Source organism: Scomber scombrus, chromosome 20 (genome assembly GCF_963691925.1).
Source record: "Scomber scombrus chromosome 20, fScoSco1.1, whole genome shotgun sequence".
Classification (NCBI taxonomy): Eukaryota; Metazoa; Chordata; class Actinopteri; order Scombriformes; family Scombridae; genus Scomber; species Scomber scombrus.
In genome coordinates this window covers 20,006,857-20,020,583 of record NC_084989.1, presented here as the reverse complement: position 1 = coordinate 20,020,583, position 13,727 = coordinate 20,006,857, and the positions used below count along the sequence as shown (strand labels likewise).

At 38.2% G+C, this 13,727-nt stretch overlaps 2 protein-coding genes across 3 annotated transcripts; one reads left to right on the top strand and one right to left on the bottom strand.

The window, feature by feature from the left end:
* Positions 1-827: 827 nt before the first annotated feature.
* On the bottom strand, positions 828-6,483 carry zgc:111976 (mediator of RNA polymerase II transcription subunit 1-like). Of its 2 annotated transcripts, XM_062441902.1 has the most exons (16): positions 6,400-6,483; positions 5,222-5,297; positions 5,045-5,099; positions 4,103-4,229; positions 3,993-4,021; positions 3,739-3,810; positions 3,571-3,645; positions 3,417-3,493; positions 3,282-3,344; positions 3,064-3,184; positions 2,825-2,949; positions 2,531-2,652; positions 2,221-2,410; positions 2,041-2,136; positions 1,390-1,492; positions 828-1,176 (listed from the first exon to the last, which is right to left on the bottom strand). In XM_062441902.1, exons 1-16 carry the CDS (start codon positions 6,481-6,483, stop codon positions 828-830), a joined length of 1,764 nt encoding a protein of 587 aa, XP_062297886.1. The 2 variants fall into 2 exon arrangements, 1 of the variants encoding a protein (XP_062297886.1); XR_009927612.1 differs by lacking the exons at positions 828-1,176; positions 1,390-1,492; positions 2,041-2,136; ... (9 more) ...; positions 5,222-5,297; positions 6,400-6,483 and having other exon boundaries at positions 3,090-3,175; positions 3,282-3,346.
* An 831-nt stretch (positions 6,484-7,314) lies between these two features.
* ralaa (v-ral simian leukemia viral oncogene homolog Aa (ras related)) lies at positions 7,315-13,474 on the top strand. Its single transcript, XM_062441513.1, has 5 exons — positions 7,315-7,504; positions 9,029-9,289; positions 9,377-9,585; positions 9,819-9,993; positions 10,097-13,474. Exons 2-5 carry the CDS (start codon positions 9,176-9,178, stop codon positions 10,217-10,219), a joined length of 621 nt encoding a protein of 206 aa, XP_062297497.1. The 5' UTR covers positions 7,315-7,504; positions 9,029-9,175; the 3' UTR covers positions 10,220-13,474.
* The last annotated feature ends 253 nt before the right edge of the window (positions 13,475-13,727 follow it).

Below are 13,727 nucleotides of genomic sequence, written 5' to 3'. Positions count from 1 at the left end.
ATATATTTAAACTGGGATAACCTGGTATTTGGGTCTGGTTATTATAGCACTACTGGTTTTATCTGATATGTAAAATTATTGCAAACACCTGTGATGTTGCATGATGAAGCTATACCCAATATAAAACCAAAGTATTTCTAATAGTGTTCAGACTAGTCATATTTGTGCTATATTGGTGGCTGATCTGGCTTGCACCCATGAAAAGCCGTGTTGTGTGCACAGGGTGTTCAACAGTAATCAAGAGATTTCAGATCGTAGAGTTTCCATCCCACAGAGGCACATAACTCCAACACTTTCACACCAAAAGGCATTTATTATACAAAACATTTAGTCTCAGGTTTCTCATTTTATGTTGATCAACCAAGCTGTAGGCTACCCTTGATGTTACATCTGCATCCAGTAGATTCTTTTCTTTTTAAAATTTGCAGTGTGTTGATCTGAGTTTTCTCTTACGAGCTGTCGAGAATGCATAATGTATTTTAACAATGTTTGATTGGCTCACATGGTACTAATCAAATGGGCTCTTGGCTGTCTGCGAGAGGTCAAATGCCAAACCTCAGACCTTTACAGCCAGCAATCTCTGCCACACTGGAATGCATAGCTAGAAAGACTTCGGCTCCATATACACACACACACGCTCACAAAACTCAACCTGCCGCAGTTATACCGCATCGCTTAGCTGACCACAGCCTGAAAATTGACATGTTTCGTAGTTTTACTGATCTGAAGTGTGAAGGAAACCGATGCTTTATCAAAACATTTACTCAAGTCTAAAAATATTCATCTAAAAGCTGAACTTTAGGGCATGACATGTAATTCACAAAGAGTCAGATCAGCTTAGACAGGTGGCCATTATTGGTCATCCAGTGTGGAAACACGACCGCGGGAGTGAAAGGGTAAGGGTTGACAGCAGGACTTGTATTTATTTCAGACAGAAGCTCAGATTTGGCTACAGACATGGCATAGCAGGCCGAATCAGAGACTGTGAAGCTGTCTTCTGGCACAGCTGCACTCTGGGAGAGCGTGGTGTTGGCGTTTGTCACAGTAGTAATCGAGGGAGTCGAGTGCTCATTTTCGGCCTCTGTGGCGGCCCGGCAGCTGGGAGAAAGTGGGCTAGAGGTGATCTGCTCTAGTTTACTGTATAATGCGTGCAGGGTCACGGGAACTGACATGCACCTGTGTCAAAAACAAACAGTATTGGAGGAGATTAGAATAACTTATTCCTTCTATTAAAGTTTGGTGACATTGATATTATTGAAGTCAATCCAGTTCATATCCTTCAAATCAAAACAATGATATTCCCCAGGGAGTAAGACATCCTACTAGGAAGGAGGCAGCCTCTTAAAACTGTACAGCAAGGAGGGATTGATACAAGTTATGAAACCATACCTCTTCAAAACACTGGAGACATATTCATCCACAGAGGAATCCCCTATTCCTGCTCCAAACAAGCTGCAGTTAATCTGATGAGAATCAGAAATGTTCACCAGTACTGTGGACAAAAAACAAAATACACAAATAAGTAATTTAAGATAGACTGATGTCATATTTATCATTGACCTGACCCTAAAGGACTGGGGTGTAGGATTTAGTGGCATCTAGTGGTGAGGTTGTACTACTACCGAACTGAATAACCTTTGCCCTAACCCATATTTCGCATGTTTATGAGAACCTACAGTGGTTGCAAAATTCATGTAAGGCCCTCTCTAGATCCAGTGTTGAGTTTGTACTCTCTGGGCTACTGTAGAAACAAGGCAATTCAACATGGCAGGCTCTGATGAAGAGGACCTGCCCCCCATGTAGATATAAAGGGTAAGAAAAACAATCACTTATTTTTAGGCAGTTATACATTTACTAAAACGTTCATATAACTATCATATTCCATTTTCTAAGTCCATTCTGCTAGATGCTACTTAATTATACACACACTGCATCTTTAAGTGACTAATTAAGTAAATTGAGGACATTTTCAGATGTTGAGGCTCTCAGGCAACGCCCAAGATTCTTTAACTTTAATAAAGATGTGTGGAAGATGCTCACAAACAGCAAGGGAGTCTGCGTTAGGTCGGTGAAAAGTCACAGAAAAACTGGTGTCCAACTCTGGAAGGATTTCGAAGTGCAGGTCACAAGCAGAACCTGATAAAGAACCTGAGAGCCATCAATAAAGTATTGCATGATTGTGAAATACTTTGCAGTAAAGATCTCCAGTTCTTCTCCTACCTGGACTGGTGCACATACAGCTTCTCAGGAGGGTGTTGGTGGCACACTGATGGCGCAGCAGCTCCAGCAGGGGTGGGACATGGGCCGGGTGGGTGAAAGGAATGCTGTCCATCACAGTCGCTCTCTGGGCAGGCACCTCCCATGAAGCTCCGGGGAAAATATAGCTGTGCGTCACATCACCATGGAGAGGCTGGACAGAAAAGGGTATTAATGAGTCTTGAGTCATGATGTATAATCATTAAGCTTACTGTGTTAACTGAGCACAACACACAACAGTGTCAATCACTAAGGCAAAAAGCTTTGAACATACCACAGTATAAATAGTATCCTGCTCATCTAATGTCTCCATATGGCTGCTTGCACTTTGTGAACCCCTCAGCAGAAGCTTGGGTAAGGGTGCCCACTGCAGGTCAACATCTGGTATGGTTACATCTAGGACATTACAGAAGGTAGAAAAGCACAATACAGATGGGATATAAATATATGTTTAAGGCTCAAAGAGAAAATAACACTAAATGTAATACTTGAATAATGTATGAGAAGAACTAAAAAGCATATGTAAATTTCATATAGTAGAAGAACGCATTGTGAAATGTTTCCAGACCTGTAATTTGGCTGAGCTTCTTAACAAAAGGCAACATCATTGGTATTGGTGGCTGCAGTTTGAGCAGAAAGCAGGCAGGAAATGTCTCATATGGTCCCTCACTCAGTGGCATTAACACTGGAAATCTGCAACAGGACACAATTTTATTACAGAAATACTACGTGATTTGGCACTGAAATGCAGATTGGGATGAAAAATGAAAAGTATTCTGTTGAATGAGAGATTAATCATCATGTTACCCCTGAAGATCCAGCTGTGAAGGCTGTGGGATCACAGATGCTGTCTGAAGCATGTGAGCCACAGTGCTCGGGCCTACAGTCACCTGGGCTGTCTGCAAAACTGGCTCCACACCTGAAATATCTTTTTCAGCAGTTAATTGTACATATATTAAAAGATTCACAAGATATCTGTCAGATGTATTAATTAATTACTGCATTTCTGTCTGTTAAGAGCTCACGTGAAACTGAAGTCTTCATCTCTTCAATTGGGATTGTATAGAAGTGGATAGTCAAAGGACAATCTAGGAGAGGAAAATGTTATCAATTAAAAAGTTGAATTTCTTTAAGTAGTTTTTTAAATTGTCATTATGTACCTTCTTTTCCAGGTATTAGACACCCAATCATTCTATTGTTAATCATGTTCATTTCAGGGTCACTGTCCTCTGGTGTCCTGAAAGCAGATAAACAGTGTCGGTTGGTTCAAATATTTCAAACAAGTTTTAAGCATTCTTGTTCAATGTCGCTCACTTTGTCAAATGTGATATTTCTTGCAAGTCTTTTCCGAGGTGTTGTAGAGATGCAAACAGTTTTAATTTGACATCACTGGAAAGAAAGAAAAAGGACACAAAAGTGAAGATTACTGCAAGAGCGCCCCATATTTTTCAAGCTAATAAACATTTTTTATGGAGTCGTTACTTGTCTCCAGGGATGTTGTACTGGGCGACGAGGCGTTCCAATTTCACGGAGAAGTCAGCAAAAAATTTTGACCTGTGTGGACAGCCGTAGAGTCAGCACGAGCATCTAAAGCTGTTTATCTTTAGGTAATCATTTAAGTAGCACTGTCACCTTAATCCCTGTAATGTGGAGGAATAACAGCAGTGCTGCTGCAGTGCGCTGGCTGTGAACTACGTGTCAAATTTTTAAAAATGTACTGTCACTCTTCCTCTTACCTCAGCAGCTGAAGAAGAGATTCACTGGGCTGCAAGAAAATTAAGTTTCATTAGCACAGTAGAGAGTAAAAAGGGAATGTTGTGAATGGCTTTCCGCATAGTCCACTTACAACAGGTGATCCTCCATGTGGGGCCACCTTAACCTCCTCCACCCCACCACATGGCAGCAACACCACTTCCAGGTAGAATAAGTCAGCTGTCAAGTAACATGTGGACTCAGTAATGTGAAAGCCCATCCTACAGCGTGAATGTAAATATGGAAGAAAGAAAGAGGAACCACATTATTTAATACGATGAGAGATAAAGTAAATGTCATGTTGCTGATCTGAAAACAAAAAAATAGAGAAGTGAGGGAGATCTGATAGAGATATTAAAAATATCACAAGCCTAAAATATCACAAGTTGAAAAAGGACAGATTCACTATTTATCAAATGTGTCTTAAAACAACAGTTCCCAAATAAACATTGAAATAAGTTTTACTTCCCATAATCAACCCTCCTATTCACACTGACCATTAGAAAATCCCTTCATAATGACCTTACAATGAAAGTGATGAGGGACAAAATACACAAGCCTCATTCTTTGCAAAAAATGTATTTAAAAAAAAGTTTATCTGAAGCTAATATGAAACTTTAGCCGTCCAAATGAGTCAAATCAAGTAGATGTATCAATGTTAGTCTTTCTAATGCCAAGGTCCCTCTTTGTTACTATACTTCCACCGCAACTCAACAGGGAAATACTGAGGCAACACAAAGAGGGAATTTGATGCTAAAAGACTGTAAATGTGGCAGATATCCACTTGATATTACAGACTGCTGAAGCCCCATATAAGCTTTTAAATCCATTTTTGAACAAAATGTGGATTTTGGCCCCCATCGCTTATATTGAAAGCACATTTGAAGGGGATCTTTTAATACTCAGTATGAGCAGGAAGAATGATTACAGTGACGCACATCTCTTTCAGTACCTGACTGTAAGAGTCTTGCAAAATAATTGTGAATTGATCCATTAAAAGATGACAAAAAACTGCATTAATAAGTCAACTCTTTACCCTTGTTGTCTGGCTATCATTTCCAGACGAGACCTCATGGCATTCATAGAGGACACTAAAATATAGAGACACTGACTTATTCACAAGTAAAGCTGAAATACAAGTCACTTCTATGTACTAAACTACAAAAAGACCAAAATGCATGGAGAATCATCAGTATGTGGTGTTTCTTTTTACCATTTAACACTTCCTGGAGCCTTTCCAGGGATCTACCCAGCAGCTCACAGGGTTTGGATACATCTCTGGATTTGTCCTATTATGAGAAAAGCAGCAGCAGGATCAACAATGGTGCAGTTGTGCGACAATGTCATCCTTGTGTAAACAGTCTGTGGTCTTCCAAGCCCATCCCGCTGTGCAACACAAACTGTGTGACACACAGGCGCAGGGAAATGTTGACATTTGGATCTTTGCACTTTGGGATGGGTATGTTAAGGGAGGCAGTGATCTCATTGCACCTGGGCATGTGAAAACACATTGTGCATTGTAAATACCCCCCTGAGCTCTATCCTCATTACTTATTGTCCTATATAAAAGTCCTCTTGAACATAGCTGCTGGCAGATATGAGTAGCACAAGCTGTTTTATCCCTTTGGACCACACATCACTTTAGATCCCCAAAGTAATCCAAGTTTCTTTATCATACTTTGGAGACTGAACACTGCCAAGCTGAACTTCACATTCATCCAACGTATTATCTGTCACGGTGCTCCACCCATGATAAATATGAAGAAAACTAACTGGCCCTCTCTAGAGCTTCAGTATATACGTGCTAAATGTGCATCATATGTTTCATTTCAAGCTTTTCTGTTGCATAAAAAAAACATATGAGACACTACAAATCTGAACCCCTTAAACCTATTCCCCAAATGATAAACATCTGCAAGTCGAGCATCTTCCAAAGAATAGAGCATAAAAGGGTTTATCAGTATAAATATTGCAAAAAAAGAAGAAATGACCAACGCAAACAGATAATGATCTTGCCCATCATTGTGCTCCAAAATTAAAACAACTGAACTCGAGTAAAGATGTGATAACTCTCAATGCACAGACCGCTGATCAAATAACAAAGGCTTGAATGTTCTCGAATAGATGATCTCATTCTCAGTGCATCACCATTGCCAGTTCCCGATTATCACATCATCATATTAAGAGAACCCACCCAAGTAAACTGGCCTAATGACCATTATTCATACACTTAACACATTTTTACTATCATAAAACAAATAAGAAAAAAATTGGAGTTTTGTGTGATCTCCTACTTGCAGTGAGATATTTATAAATAAAAAAAAAGGGTTAACTGAGTGAAAAGAGGAGAGGATCAGATTATATGGCAGCGTTTACTTGAATTAGTCTTACCATGCATCTTCTCACAAGCTTGAATGTTTCATGCCAATTCCTTTCTGCATATTTCAAGCGCAGGTCAGAGAGTATGGACTTCATCACTAAGACACACAAAGAAAGAAGAAAAGGAAAATAAACAGACAAAATATGATCCCTTGAATGTGTGCTGGCCTTTTTTTCCCCTCTTTCATTTCAAGCAAGTTTTCCTTTATTTTATTTCCATTGTTTGTACATAATATTATTTAGGTAAATTACAAATAAACTAAACAATTTTAAAGCATATCTTCACAATTATTTGTATGTTTCGATTTTTTTTTTTAAATTAATTACCTTCCTCCTTAAAAAGTCTATTTCACTCTGGCTAACATGCCTTTATCTGCACACAAGCCTGCAAACATTTATGCTGATTAGCAAATTAATCAATTAAGAGTCACCCACATTCCAACTACAAATGACAAACAATAAGTGATCAAATATTTTATTATTATAAAATGAGTCAAATCAAGTAGATATGTTTCAATGTTAGTCTTTTTAGTGCCTCGGTCCCTCTTTCTCACAACAAATAAGCATTTTTTAAAGTTAAAAATTAACAAATATTTGTATGCTTAGATCTAAATTAAAAATAATAATTACCTGCCTCCTTTTACAGTCTATTTCACTCTGACTGACTTCCCTCTATCTGCACACAAGCCTGCAAACATTTATGTGGATTATCCAATTAATCAATTAAGAATCACCCACATTCCAACTACTAATAACAAAGAATAAGTGTGCAAATATTTTATTCTTATATATATATATAGATATGTGTAGGTGTAAATGGTATAAATAAAGGGGGCAGACCTTTTTGTAATAATAAAAAAAGAAGTGACAGGGAAACGTGTTGTTGTCCCAGGCGGGCGGGCGTTGTCAGACAGAGCCGAGCCCACAGCAGGACGCACAGTCAGTCTGCAGCTACCAGCTACCAGCCAAGCTAATGCATGCTAGCCATGAGCTAACAAGGAGCTAAGCTGAGTCTCTCTATTTTTCTCCCCCATTTTTTAAAGCCAATACATTTCACATTTTCCTCAGCCTTCGTGTGAGACGCTGCACCCAGGGGCAAGCACCACTTCACTTACTGGTAGGTGATGTTAAAAACAACACATTTAGTGCTATTTAATAATCTGCAGTTCCCTTTTTTTGCACGTCGCATCATTTTTAGTTGTGATTAGCTGCTTGTTATCTGCTGCTAGCCTGTGTGTGTCTGTCTGTGTGTGTGTTAGCAGCCTAGCCGAGTTTACAGGGAACATCTGTTGCTCTGTATACCCTATTTCTTTTCAATGCATATGTTATCTGAGCTGCTGTGTTGTTGTTTATTATAGAGGAGATGAGGTGAAGCTAACATGCTATTATTATATATAGATATATATATATTATTTGTAGCCTCATCGCCCCCCAAATCCAACCAGCCAGCCGGTTCACCTGCAGGTTGACATGTCAGCAGCTAACTTGCTAATAAGTTAACATGATTATTGAGAGTATTGTGCTTGCTTGTTTATAATTTTGAGCCTCTTATTGTTGCTGTAATTAGTTTAAAAATGCTCACATGCTCAGCTAACATGTAAAACCAATATATTTATAATGTTGTGTTATGGCTATTTGTGTTAGTTGGCAATGTCATGATCGACTGGTTTATTATGATGTGTTAGTGGTGTATTAAAGTGGGTATGTGTTATGACTCTATAGCAAATTTGTGGGGTCGTCATTATTGCATCATTTTTAAAGCTGTGATGTTGTCATTCCTGATCTGGAGATGAATCTAGTATCTTAATCACATGACTTTTTTTTTTATTTTTTTATAGAAATAGTTACATCAGCTGATCAGTTTCATCAGGCAAGGTTTCATCACTTGCTGATATTATTAAAAATGATTAGAAATGGAGTAATATGATTTTTTTTTTATTAGTCTTTACTCTAAGGGTTTAAATGGTTAAGTTAAAAGCAATTGCCTTCAGTAATAAATTGTAATATTGACTTTCAGTGCTCCTATTTTGTTAATTTGTGTAATGACCTTTTGGCTTCATTCCCATCTTTATCCTTCGTCCCCAGAGGACTGTGTGGCTCTATGATTGGGAAGGGCATGGGTGCACATTTCTGGACATCATTTTATTATTTACCACTGCCTTCTTGGATAGTCCTAGTTTTGGGGAACCCGGCCAGTAAATAAATAGCTTTTAGCATGTGTCAGATTTGATCCACTCCTGTCAAAAATTGGAAAATACTGCCAGATGTTACCTAGATTTAAAAAAAAAAAAAAAAAAAAAGGTTGTAGTGCTTTTGCTAAATGGCTCTTTCTCGCAGGTTCACCCTGGCTTAGCAGATTGGGGGCAATATTGTTATATTAACTGATGTGAAATGTTTTTACCGACCTGTACACAGCTGTAGGGAGGAATATTAATATAAAAAAGCTATTTAAAAGCAGTTTTTGTCTATTAAATTAATGACTGTGGTGAAGATAATCATCCATTGCACTCTTTTCTCTATTCTTTACTAGTGGAATTTACTGCAATGAAACACAGAGATGGCGATGTAATGTCACTGCAGTTGTAATTTGTAGTCAGAAATGATGATGAAACATAATCTTCTTTTTTTCTTATTTCTGCAGGAATTTCTCGGTCAACTCTCTCTCGTCACAGCTGAAATCGTCCGTCTGATTATTTACGGTCTTCATTTCACCTCACGGCCCTTCCCTCCACCTCCTTGGACAACTTTCTCCCCACTTCACACTTGAATCTCCTGCGAACACAGAGCCATGGCAGCTGCTAAGCCAAAAGGGCAGAACTCTCTAGCCCTTCACAAAGTGATCATGGTGGGCAGCGGAGGAGTGGGCAAGTCGGCCCTCACGCTCCAGTTCATGTATGACGAGGTGAGCGTGCGTTCGAAGTTTTCGCAGCTATTTCATGTAGGTTTAGTAGATTACATTCATTTCTTTTTTCCTCCCCTTCTTTTATAGTTTGTTGAAGACTACGAACCCACCAAAGCAGACAGCTACAGGAAGAAAGTGGTGCTTGACGGAGAGGAGGTACAGATCGACATCCTCGACACAGCTGGACAAGAAGACTACGCAGCCATTCGGGATAACTACTTCCGCAGTGGCGAGGGTTTCCTCTGTGTCTTTTCCATCACAGAACTGGAGTCGTTCGCAGCGACAGTAGACTTCAGGTGGAGCCTCAACACCTCTAGAAACATCACAATTTAATTACTCTGATCAATATTTACACATCCTCTCTTACAGCGCTTTTACATTACTTTCCTTTATTGACGTTTTAGAGCACAGCTGAGTGTTTGCTTTTGCTGTACAGATGTATAACCTGAAGTTTCCTTAAATCAACAGTAGCCAGGTTATTTACATAAGTCACGACTGAGTGACATTTCCTCTTTTGTTTTTTTTGTAGAGAGCAGATTCTGCGAGTGAAGGAGGACGAGAACGTGCCCTTCCTGTTGGTTGGTAACAAATCAGACTTGGACGACCGACGGCAGGTCAGCGCGGACGAAGCGAAGGCACGTGCCGAGCAGTGGGGCGTGTGCTATGTGGAGACTTCTGCCAAAACCCGTGCCAATGTTGACAAGGTAAGTGTTGACAGTTTAAAGATAATAATCAAAGGCTTGGCCGTAGAAATATGAGCTCTTTCTTTTTTTTTTTTTTTCTTCCTTCTTTTTCTTTTTGTAACAGGTGTTCTTTGACTTGATGAGAGAGATCCGGGCGAGGAAAATGGAGGACAGCAAAGAGAAGAACGGCAAGAAGAAAAGTAAAAGTTTGGCCAAGAGAATTAGAGAGAGATGTTGTATTTTATAGTGGTTAACGAGAGCAGGGTAGCTGCTTATGTACATATACATTTCTCAGACTTTTGCATTTATTTTGTGCCCGTACCTGACCATGACTTTCTGTTCCTGGTTAACAGGACATCTGACCGTGTGTCAGGGAGTAGTAAGGTGGCACTCCATACACCATTTATAGCTCTAACTTTTTATGTGCTGACACTCCAAAATAATTTATGTACTCTCTCTCTTACTCTGACCACGTTACAGAGTGTAATAAATGGACGGTGTTTTAATTTAGGCCGAAGCTTTTTGACAAAGAAGCTTTTAAAAGGCCCCTGAAATGTTCCAAAAGAAAAACAAAACAACAACAACAACAACCTTTTCATTGTAAAGTTTGATGTGTAAAATGTACTCAGACAACTGTGCAGTTCAAGTTGAAAAAGATGAGATGAAATGAAAGTGTCATAGCCAAGGTTTTAAATGGAGGAGGGGGAGATATATAACTGGAGCTCAATATTGGGAAAGCCCCAAGTCATATTATTAAGTCCACCGTCTTGAGTAAGAGATGTAAGTTAACAGACTGTTAGCAGTGTGTCAACCCAGAATTCATCAAGTGCCACCGAGAGAGAAAAAAAGAATCTGCATCGCACTGGTGAATCTACAAAGCATTTTAGTTGAAAGACTGTTGTGTAATCTTAGCCAGAGCCTAACATTTTGATGCCATTCCTATTTGTTGTTTTACTATGTGGTGGTAATGGTTTTGAACACACATTTTTATCTGTGAAGTTTTTCTTTCTTTTTTCTTTTTTCTTTTTCCTCCTATCATATCAACCAGTGTAACATGAGTACACTAATCTTCTCCTCCATTTTTCCCTTCCTTTCCTTCTTCCAGTCACTTTGTTGAGTCCTTCTCAAATGCACAAACACACATTGATCATTACCCTTAAATATGTGAGGGATCTTAGAAACACTTGAACTTTTTTCAATTCTAACATTTCAGAAGTTTTACCTCACTTGGCTAATGACTTTCATTGCCTTTTTTTTTTCTTTTGCTATTTAAAGGAATCCCTGGTGCTCTGATAAAAGGTGATTCCAACAACACTACATCCTTTACATGCTGTGTTTAACACATCTTTAAAGTTTATAAGAAAAGATAATTAATTGCTTCCAGTCATGTAAAGATTTATTTTGCCAATTTTTACTTTTACTGGCTCAGAGTTTTAAATCACCAATTGTTTACCCCCGCTTTCTTTATCTTTGTTTTTGTTTTAAAACTTGTATGTGTTTCTTAATTGGGCTAATATGGGAATACATTAATGGGCAGATGTATTTAAAGTCATAATATATATAGAGAAAAAAGAATGTAGGCAGATAGATAGATAGATAGATAGATAGATAGATAGATAGATAGATAGATAGATGTGAGGTGGTACCTGCCCAAAAAGAAAAGTTCATCTCAGTCACCAAAGAAAAATGCTAGCTAGTGCAAACAAATGCCCACTTATTAAATTAAAATGAATCACGACTTGCATCTTGTAAATTGATGCAACACTACCTTTGTAAAAAAACCAACTGATAAGTAGGTAAAGGTTGAACAGGTGTCAGCAGAAGTAAAGCCTGATTTAATTCTGAATTGCCTGGGATAGAAATGAATAGTTATGGGAAGGCTTTTAGTAATTTATGTACAGTGCACACTGTTGCCTACCTGTCCATTGTGAATGTGAATAATCCCCCCCTCTCTCTCTATCCTGTTTCGCCTGTAATCTTCGGGCTGCCGATGATGACGACGTGCAGTTTTTCTACATCCTACCTTGTTTACCTTTTTGTTACATTATGTGCAAGACTACCTTGTGTCATAACACTGTTGTTACATCTAAATTAAAACACCTGATGTGTTTTATTTCATTTTGCTCATGTAGCTGAGTAATTTGACAGGCAAGTGAAAAGTGAAACGGTGTAAAAAAATTGGCAAAATGAGAGTTTAATACGGTTTAATACAGACCTAAATACACTGTGAAAGCTGCCCCTGCTTTTTATTTTAGTTTACCTATAACTGAGCCATTTTCTTTTCATCATTACACTTTTTTTGAATGTTTTATTTTAAGTTAACCACACATTTCTCTCCTGATTCATTTTTTTTCTATTTAAGTTATATACGAGTAAATGTGTGCATTGCTAACAGCAACAGCTCACTATTTACTGAATATGATGCCCAATACTGGAGTCTATGCAAAAAAATAACTGCTGTAAATGCAATGAGGAAGCGTAAATGAAACTCAGTGTTTGACTGTGGTTTGGCTTTTAAAAAAAGAAACACACATTCAAAGATTGTGAAATTACTTATTGATTCCCTGAATTAAGTATAAGAACACTCAAGAATACCCGGCTTCGATTACAGCCTTTTGTTTGTCAGATGATTCATTTCATCAATCGTACTGTCCCGCACGACAAAAAGACAGTAACGCGTATAAGAATGTTTGTGGTGGTTCTTATTTATTGAAAAGCACACCGTAGAGTGAGACTTTAAAAGAGATAGGAGACGAGAGGATATGTGAGCCAAACTCGAACCCATAATGTTAGGAACCCGTGGCACCAGAATGTTTGGATAGTAGTTTGGATTCTTATGTTTTTTAAGGGCTAACCTCCAGTACACCATAACATGATCGAGATGACCCTGACAGTTGTAGAAATAGACATACACTACTACTTCTTTTTTTTCCTTTTTTTAATGTGGCATACCTTTCCTCAGCTTATACGGCCATTACATTACATGAAGTGCTGTGTGTCTCCATTGGTGAGGATTGTTGAAGCTACTATACTTAAAAAGTGACCACCGTAGTGCTTGCTTACTCTAACATTGGCTTTACACAGTTGCAAAACATCCATAATCTAATTTTTCCTCCATCGTCGTCTTCATGTATACTTCTTGACGGCCCAACATGTTTTCAGCCGGATTTAAGGGTCTGACACTAAATAATGGTGAAGGTTTGTGTGAAAGCTACAAGCAAACTTGTCGTACTTGGGTATTCAGATAAGTTGTTTTGCCTTTTATATAAATACCCTTGGAGTTTAAGAAAAAAGGGAAAAAAAGGATATAAACTGTAAGTGTTTTGATTGGATGGTTTGATGTATGCCATCAAATTAAATGTTTCCTTCATGTTTACTTATTTTAAACATAACCACTAATGTAGCCTATCTGTTTGTGAATGCAAGAGGTGAAGCTTACATTTCAATTCATTTTTTGTGAGTTATTTGGAAATGGCAAATAAAGTGGATATTACTAATAATATTTTTTAAATGTATTCAGATTTTTGTGTCCAGGTTTGTGTCTTGACTTATGAATTATTTGGCAGACTGGTCTTGGGATTGGTCATGTACATTTTAACTGATTGTGCAATGTGACTTCTGTTTTTTAGAATCAGCAATTTTTTAAAGACCTTCACAGTATTTTACTCCAATTAATGGATTCTTTTGGCAGAATTTTATATTGCTTAGTGGGTTTTTGTTCCTCTATAAAACAGACAGCTTCGCACAGTCAGCAC

Bases quoted from the DNA above. Each gene is read 5' to 3' on its own strand.
- zgc:111976 (XM_062441902.1), bottom strand. From the start codon at position 6,483: ATGAAGTCCATACTCTCTGACCTGCGCTTGAAATATGCAGAAAGGAAT. The intron at 3,345-3,416 runs GTACATAATGAC...TTCCTCTCCTAG, and splicing joins TCTAATACCTGGAAAAGAAG to ATTGTCCTTTGACTATCCAC. The intron at 2,950-3,063 runs GTAACATGATGA...GTCCTGTTGCAG, and splicing joins TCACAGCTGGATCTTCAGGG to ATTTCCAGTGTTAATGCCAC.
- ralaa (XM_062441513.1), top strand. From the start codon at position 9,176: ATGGCAGCTGCTAAGCCAAAAGGGCAGAACTCTCTAGCCCTTCACAAA. The intron at 9,586-9,818 runs GTGGAGCCTCAA...TTTTTTTTGTAG, and splicing joins GCAGCGACAGTAGACTTCAG to AGAGCAGATTCTGCGAGTGA. The intron at 9,994-10,096 runs GTAAGTGTTGAC...TTTTTGTAACAG, and splicing joins CCCGTGCCAATGTTGACAAG to GTGTTCTTTGACTTGATGAG.